This window comes from Anoplopoma fimbria, chromosome 6 (genome assembly GCF_027596085.1).
Source record: "Anoplopoma fimbria isolate UVic2021 breed Golden Eagle Sablefish chromosome 6, Afim_UVic_2022, whole genome shotgun sequence".
Taxonomy (NCBI): Eukaryota; Metazoa; Chordata; class Actinopteri; order Perciformes; family Anoplopomatidae; genus Anoplopoma; species Anoplopoma fimbria.
The window spans coordinates 10,205,043-10,213,081 of NC_072454.1; the positions used below are offsets into that span (position 1 = coordinate 10,205,043).

General features: G+C 42.6%; 1 protein-coding gene across 1 annotated transcript; it reads right to left on the reverse strand.

Moving 5' to 3' along the window:
* Positions 1-403: 403 nt before the first annotated feature.
* nkx1.2la (NK1 transcription factor related 2-like,a) lies at positions 404-3,525 on the reverse strand. Its single transcript, XM_054600654.1, has 2 exons — positions 3,124-3,525; positions 404-1,516 (listed from the first exon to the last, which is right to left on the reverse strand). The coding sequence occupies exons 1-2, from the start codon at positions 3,338-3,340 to the stop codon at positions 909-911; spliced, it is 825 nt and encodes a 274-aa protein (XP_054456629.1). The 5' UTR covers positions 3,341-3,525; the 3' UTR covers positions 404-908.
* Positions 3,526-8,039: the final 4,514 nt, after the last annotated feature.

Consider the following 8,039-nt stretch of genomic DNA (forward strand, 5'->3'; position numbering starts at 1 on the left):
AAATACTCAAGTAGTGTACAAGAAGCTACATTGTTTACTTAAGGACATGCACTTAATTACTTTCCACTAGAGTGTAGAACAAATTGGGTTTAGATGCTTCAGTCTCTGGTCATAGAGTAATTGAAGATCCCTCTTCTTGCACGTTGTTGCCCAGGAGATGGCAGCATATCAGGCCTTTTAACGAGGACATGATCTACCACTATTACAAACCTAGTACTGCTGTAACATTTTGCCAAATAATGTTGAGTGGGATTCAAAATGTCCTGCAATTCATTCGCATTTGAGATATTTTTAATTTGTAATACACAAGCCACACATAGATGTTTTATGTTTTTCTTTTAATTAAGTTACACTGATAATGTTGTATAAATTGCAACGGATGAGAGCTGTGCAAGCCTTTGAAAGGTACGCATAGCTGGGTATCGGATGGTTGCAATATACCACAGAAAATGATATGTATGTATGAGCTGTCAAATGTACAGCGTTAGCAGGTGTTTCAGCAAAACATGATGTAAGACAATCAGTGGATAGTGGTACAGTCTTCACAGAGCTACCAAGGAGCATGAATGTTCGGATGTGTTGGGATGAGTCACAGATTTGGCCTTTTGTTATGATGTTCACATTTTGGAAAAGGTTCATGACAAACGATTCAAGACAGCCAACAGTCTATTTTGAGTTTCTTATGGAATTTCTTTCATTTCCTTTAAAAGGTAACCCGTTTAAGAAATGTTTATGTGAACAGGCAAAGGCTAAACAAACAGGGGCCTCCTTTTCTCTTCAGTTAATTGAACATTGTTCAATTGAACAGTTACAATGTTTCTGGGCAGTAAAAGTTCAGTTCTGAATATTTTTTTTAGTTCCCTTAAAGACTTGCCACAACAATATAACCAGCAGCATCTCGGCTGCTCTCATAGATGTGGATTAAAATAAGCCGGCTGGACGAAACCACTGGTCATGAAGGGATGCAGAAGCCCTCCAGTGGATGAAAGCGGAACACCACCGGCCGTGTGGAAGATCACATTACCAGAGCTGAAACTGGGGAAAGTTTGGTGGAAGCTCGCGGGGTTTGCCCCACAGGTGGGTGGGTTTGGACTGACGTTGACCAGGGAGTTGGAGCCGGGCTGCAAAGTGCTGTCCGCCCCGGGGTTCTGCTTTTTCCATTTGGTCCTCCTGTTCTGGAACCAGATTTTCACCTGGGTTTCAGTCAGACTCAAAGACAAGGCCAGGTTTAGTCTCTCGCACACAGACAGGTACCGAGTTGTGCGGAACTTGTTTTCCAGAGCCACCAGTTGCTCGTACGTGAATGCTGTTCTGGCTCGCCGTGGCTTGGCACAGGCCTGGTCGTGGCGCCGCCGCTTGTGAGGGGAGGGATCCTGCTGGGTGACCTCTGCCCCCCCCTCGTCCTGCTCCCCGGTGGGACAGGGCTCTGTTTCGGTTGGTGGGGAAAGCAGAAGTGGGTCAGCAACAACTGCGTGATGCCTGGAGGATGCAAAGTGTTCATCTCCTGTCTCTTCTCCTGTAATTAAAAAATATATAAAAAGTTAGTCCACATCCTGCAAACCCCTGCAGCAAATTTAGCAGTTAAGGGATAGAGTAAGGAGTTGCTAGATTTGAGTCGTACAGAACAAATATTTAATATTTTTCAAGTCGTTAGGGCAACTGTAAGCCCTATCCATCTTCGAGTAGTGGTGAATGTGCAAAATCTATTTGAGGGTGGAAACATTTAGTGCATATAAAAGATGAAAACAATGTTGGACGTCAAGACCTGGCGTCGATTGTTGTTCTTAAAAATGTAACTGATTAGTTGACAATATTTTCAAGAATTAATAAGAAGATTTTTTTCTAACAAAAAAAAAAATAGGGATTAAAATGTAGATAGTTAATCTTTTGATGTGTTTGTGTTTTCAATGATAAGCTGTTAAAAGGGCTAAATTGTCTCATGGTTCTGAAAGGACAGCTCCCCACAAGACAGAAGTCACCTGTCAAACTTCTGAGCGTCAGGCCCACACCTGCTTAAGAAACGCATCTCCACTGACCAAAGAAGTTCCACTTTGTCCTGCTTTAACCGCAGTTTAAACACCAAACACAGAGGGCCAGAAGTTTACATCTGTAAAGCGTTTGATTTGGATCACGAGGTCGCTGAAGCGCAGCGGAGCAGAGATTCAGAGGAGAGAGAGGGGGGGGAGACTTGGTCACTAATCCTTAAATAATTTATAAACCACACGGTGCCTCAAAAATGTCATGTTGCGGAAAGAAATCCCGTCTAAATCCAGCTCCGCCACCTCAGCCGCGACGTGCTAATGGAGTTTCATATTTGCGGGTGGATCGATAAATGTCATCTATTTAAAGGGAAGTTTTAATCGAACGATATTTAGGATCAGACATGGATGGGGTGTGAAGTTTGTACCTGCAAGGTGCTGGAGGGAGATATGCAGGATGCAGTAATGGGATATCGATCAAAAGCGCGCGGAGGCATCCTCAATGGGACGATTTAAACAATTATCTGGCCTGCCTGTCCCAGTGCCAATCACACGCCGGGGCTCTGGGAGCAAGCCTTTGTGGCTTCCTTGAAAGGAAACGCAGCCTTGGAAATTAAGTGAAGGTCACACAGAGATGACAATAAATCTGATAGAAAATAGCGTCTCACTCTTGCTGCTGTTTAGTCTAGACCCAAAGCAAAAAAAAAAAAAAGTTTTTACGGTCATAATAATAAAGATTCATTATATTGATGCTCCTATTTAAAAGTGTTTAGACAGTGTATGGTTCCGTATTTGTTGATAATAATAATAATCAATCCTTTATTAGTCCCACAATGGGGAAATTATTTCTCTGCATTTAACCCATCCCGGAGGAGCAGTGGGCTGCAATGAAGCGCCCGGGGAGCAACTTGGGGTTAGGTGTCTTGCTCAAGGACACCTCGGCATGTTGCCGGTAGAGGGGTTTGAACCACCAACCTTGTGGTTACGGGACAAGCGCTCTACCTCATGTGCCACAGCCCAATAAGGCTGGATGTTTTGAATTAACTGGCATATGCAATAAAAAAAAAAAAAAAAAAAAACAGAATAGTACACGTAAAAGTTTGATCTAGAGGAATACTATTCTTAACATATCTGTTTTCTCTACCTGCTTTCATGCGTTCAACTCCGGAGTCTCCGTCTGTACTGCTGTCCGACTCCAAACTTGTCCCCTCCTCTTGTGGCTCGGGGAACTTCTCCGCGACGATGGAAAGTTCGCTTCCCCTTTTGCTGTTGAATTTGTTCGGATCCAGTATGTCAATTATAGAAAAAGAAATCTTATGACTGGGTGTCATTGTCACTCCACAGTCCTTGGGGTCCAGCATCCTTTATAGAAAAACACCTTTAGCGAAAGGGAACGGACCGTCGTGCGTAATTACGCGCTTGGAGCGGAACTTCTCATAGTTTAGCCTGTACTTCCTATACTTCCTATACTTCCTATACTTCTTATACTTCTTGTTCTCAAGCTTCATCAAACCGGATCAGTGGCGATCATCCCTCGCAGTGTGGACCTCGCTCCTCTGCCTCTGTCTGTCAGTCAGTCTTGCAGCGTGAATGAGATGACCGGAGCGCGGTCTTTAAAGCGTCTGCCCCCCCCCCCCCCCCACCACCACCACCACCACCAACCCCCAGTCTCACGTGACACAAACACTATTAGTGTTTCACACGACCGCCTAATGGGCTCCAAGCATTCGTCGATAATCACCCATATCATTAAATTCAATAATCCACAACGTGAAAGTAAATTGGGCACAGATGGCACTTGATCTGTATCAGAGATCGCCCTGTCTCCCCAAATTGGACTCTTTAAGAGGCGTCACTGTCAGGGAGGAGACCGTCGTGTCCATTGAGATAAAGAAACCATTCTCTTCATCGAAAGCAAACTGTTTCTGCTTCAGCCGCGACTGTAATCAGTGAAAAATTATAACTTTTTCAAAAATGTGAAACACATCGAAATGTCTCTCTCTCTCTCTCTCTCTCTCTCTCTCTCTCTCTCTCTCTCTCTCTCTCTCTCTCTCTCTCTCATCTTTCAATATAACGGTGTCAATATCAAAAGGCATCAGTTATAAGCACAGATATGATGTATGTGCAATGACTGAAAAGGAAAAATCAAAACATGTTGTAAGTCACTTAAAATGTGTCCCGGTGATATAGAAGTGTTTATATGCTATTCAGGAACACACAGATGACGACGGTTCCAGATATAATGAAGATAAGTATATAACAGATACACTGAAGATGCTGCAGCGGCTTACCTTGGATTCATTAAAAAACTGGATATACTGAAGGTAACTAATGGTTATAGCATCCTCTATCCTGTAGAATGCTTTCTTATTCATAATTGCAGGTGTCTTCTGTTATAAATGTTACATCTGTGTTATAGTTGTTTCACGAAACAGTGATGATAATATTCCCAGTATCCTATTGAATTTCCAGTATCGTTTTCACTACAACACGTTGCAGCAACTTTCATGTAATTTAATGACTGAAAAATAACAGAATATGGTTTAGTTGCCTGCTTGAATTCATATAGTGACATATCTGTAAAAAAAATGAGAGTAAATTCTACTTGCTAATTAGAGAAGATTAAATGTGTGTGTTTGTGCTGGACAGACTAAAAGGATCTATGACAAATCTCTATTCTAGATGCTTCTTTTAAGCATTCAAAACTAAATTGCAAGAAATGGTGAATAAGGATGATTGTTTTCTCACCTAAGGTGATAGATTTATATTCACAATCAGTCGGCTTCCAAGTCTTTGCTATTAGTATTCAATATAATGTGACACAGGGTTGTTTAAAGCTTGATGCCTGGTGATGGCTAAAATGGTGAAACCAGCACAGGATCAATATTCTCAGCAGGTGTCCAATACAGATAAAACCTGATGGCTACAGACAGTCATTTTGGATACTGGAAGGCCAAACCAGTTAGTAAGAGAGCTCCCTTTAACTACTCAGTCCATAAACAACCTACATTAATTTTCAGTGAATGCTGTTCCTATCATCTAATTATATCAATTTGTATTTTTTGCAGTATTAGAATAGGTTAAAATTGTTGGTAAATATATATATTTTTTCCAAGGATAGCTCGGATTTGGTGATACTCTTTTAACATATTAACATATTTTACCATCTTAGACCTGTGAGGTCCACATTGTGTGTGGATGAGACAGATGCTGTTTCTCTGTCTGTAGTTCTGTCTGGTGTTAGTGACATGGGGGATCCGATCATGTTTACAAACTGTTAAAATGTCTCTCAAATTCCTCCCTACACAACTTCCTGTGTTACTTATATAGTTTAGGGTGATTACTCAGCTACATGGAGGTTTCATTGCTACCCGGTCATAGTCTGGTGCACTGGCATGGTCTGCAGTAGTTACATAGTCAAACATTTGTTAAAGCCGCCCCTACAGGGTGTCTGCGTGTCCGCATTTGCATGTGTATGCCACTTGCACGGCCATTACTGTAGTCCCTCCATATGAATAGAGCCCACTGCACACTGGAGGTTTACAACTTCCTACGAGAAAGCCCAGTGGCTGGACATCTGTTTGTGTGGGTCAGCGGGACAAAGGGATGAGCCCCCCAGGACAAAGAGGCCCTCAGGTAGACTTCAGAGAGCGGGAACAGAAGCTGGCTCAGCTCTGAGTCTGTACAGGGCCAAAGCTAAACTTCAGAGAGGATGAGCGTTCCTCCGCAGGGAGCCGGAGAGACACACTTCCATCCGAGACCCCCCTCAAGGGTCAATAAAGTCATCACTTCGCAGGGAGGCTGCCCCCAGTCTGCTAAACGTCAGATAATTTGTCTAATGGCAGGAGCCGCATTATGAGCTGAGGTTGTAGTCACAGACTGTAGTGTCTATTGTGTTTTCTAAAGTCCTCCCAAACCCTGTAAGTGGGACTCAAACAAACTGGGTCAGCAAGCGTCTGGTGAATCGCTGAGGGAGGCTGTTAGATCCTCCAGGCAAGATTCCGTAACTTTGCAGTTGCTGTGGTTTCTAAGAAACAGTAATATCGCTGAAGAACGTACGAATAGTTTTGCATGGTTTGGCCCATAAATCTATATATTCCATTACTGTTCTCATCCAATAGAATACCAAACTAGATTTTCTACCGTCCTCTTTTTCTGCATTAATTTTAGTACCTTACAAGTTTCCACTTGCAGAGACCTCTTTGATTTTTAAATAATTTTACCAAATCAATATCATCCTTTTTACATTATCCACGTTCGCTTACTATCTATAATCTGGGGTTGATGACAGCATACAGTTGTTTTAGTTTTGGCAAGTGATCAAAGTACCTTTGACAAAAAAAAACAAAGAATACTAAATGATAACTGATGCATTACAAATCAAACACAGCTCTGGTCTTTGCAAGTTTATTTTTATATTGTATTAAAGTGAAATAAAGCTCATAACTTAAGACATTATGTGAAAATAAATTCACAAGATTTTCTCATTTGACTGCTGTGTTTAACAGTACCTTGGAGCTACTCTCTGTGTGTTTACTCTATCAGCACTGAGTTGGCATTGATGTGTGCCACTGTAGATCAATACAGTACAACCTCCGCTAACGTGCATGAAGCTTCCTTCATTTTGCCAAGTCTCCCGTCGGCAGTGCATGCTTGCGGGTTTTGCTGCCGGGCCTCCTCTCAGTTAGACCTCTGTGTTTGTTTGACTCTCTCTAACAACAAGGTCAGTGGCATTGCCCAGTAATTGTCCTAACGGCCTGTATACCTGTTGGGTGGAGGCGAGTAATGAGAGTTTTTCATTATGGGCGGAACGGGTGAGTGCGCCTGGCAGATGCTGACAGGCAGCAGATGTGTAAAGTTGGGGGTGATTTGTAAAGGGGTCAACTGCATCACAGAGGAGATGGAGGGTGATGTGGGCCGGGGGTAAATTATGCTGAGGGACACTGTCAGTCATACGGCGTCCCTGTCACAACAAGGTAAAGGTCAGTTCAAACGCTGATGTTGACAACTAACGACCAGCACAGTGTGGTCACGTCGGCAAAGTGTGCAAACTTTCCAACACATGTGATCACAGATGTTTAGTTCAAAGTTTAATCTCAATTGGTATGTGATTATTAAGATTGTCCTTAATGTTAAATGTTTTGTCTATTGTGCCCCGCAAAAACTAAAACTCAAAATTCAGTCTTGCGGTAATGCAACTAAAGGTATGAGGAGAAACGGAGGGCAGAGCTGCACTCATTTTCTGCTTCTATGTCATTGTTGTGTGGACTCTGTGCAAAAGGAAAACAGTGATTTGTGCTGAATCGTGTCTCATAAATGATGCACACACACACATGCACACATATGCATTAGTTTCCTCAGGCATTCACATGGCTTTGCAGGTATACATGGATTCAGAAATCAATGAAAACCATGATCCTCAGTTGTGAGATAGCTGTGTGTGATGGACTAAATGATCAGAGCATTTGATCTCATTTCCATTCCTAAGGCTTGGTCTCAATGTTAATTGTATGAGTGATGAGCACTGATGTGATATTATAAAGACCATTAAATATGAATAATAGGGAGAACACTTTGTGAAAAAATAATCAGGGGACACAGTAGCCATTTTTGCATACTGAGGGCACAAGGACTGGGTACAAAGCTAAGCTATCTTGGCCTAAATGCCTGACTAGACCTTTATGATTGTCTGTAAATTAGGCTACACAGATACTTTGCCTGTCTTCTCCACACAAAATTGGCAAAAGCAGCTGTCTGGTATTAGCGAGGGTAAAGGAGAGTGTGGATATTGTGAGAGACCAAGGGTAAACATAGAGCAAGAGGTGCAGCTGCCTGATTTCCACGAGGATGAGGCCTGCTAGTAACGTCTCTGTGATCCCCGGCATCTGCAGAGAGCGTACTGTCACTCAACGTGAGCATTGATTAGCCATTGTTCTGAGAAGGTCACATCATAATTCATTAACAACAATTAGTCCCGCAGTGCCACCTGCACTCATACTCTCGATTGCCCTGTTAAATTACGAGCAACCATCACGGTTCACGCGTGGAACAATGAAGATG

What these genes read in the sequence shown, in the direction of transcription:
- nkx1.2la (XM_054600654.1), bottom strand. Translation starts at nt 3,340, where the DNA reads ATGCTGGACCCCAAGGACTGTGGAGTGACAATGACACCCAGTCATAAG. An exon ending in AGTTGAACGCATGAAAGCAG is followed by an intron (nt 1,517 to 3,123) that starts GTAGAGAAAACA and finishes TTTTAATTACAG; the next exon opens with GAGAAGAGACAGGAGATGAA.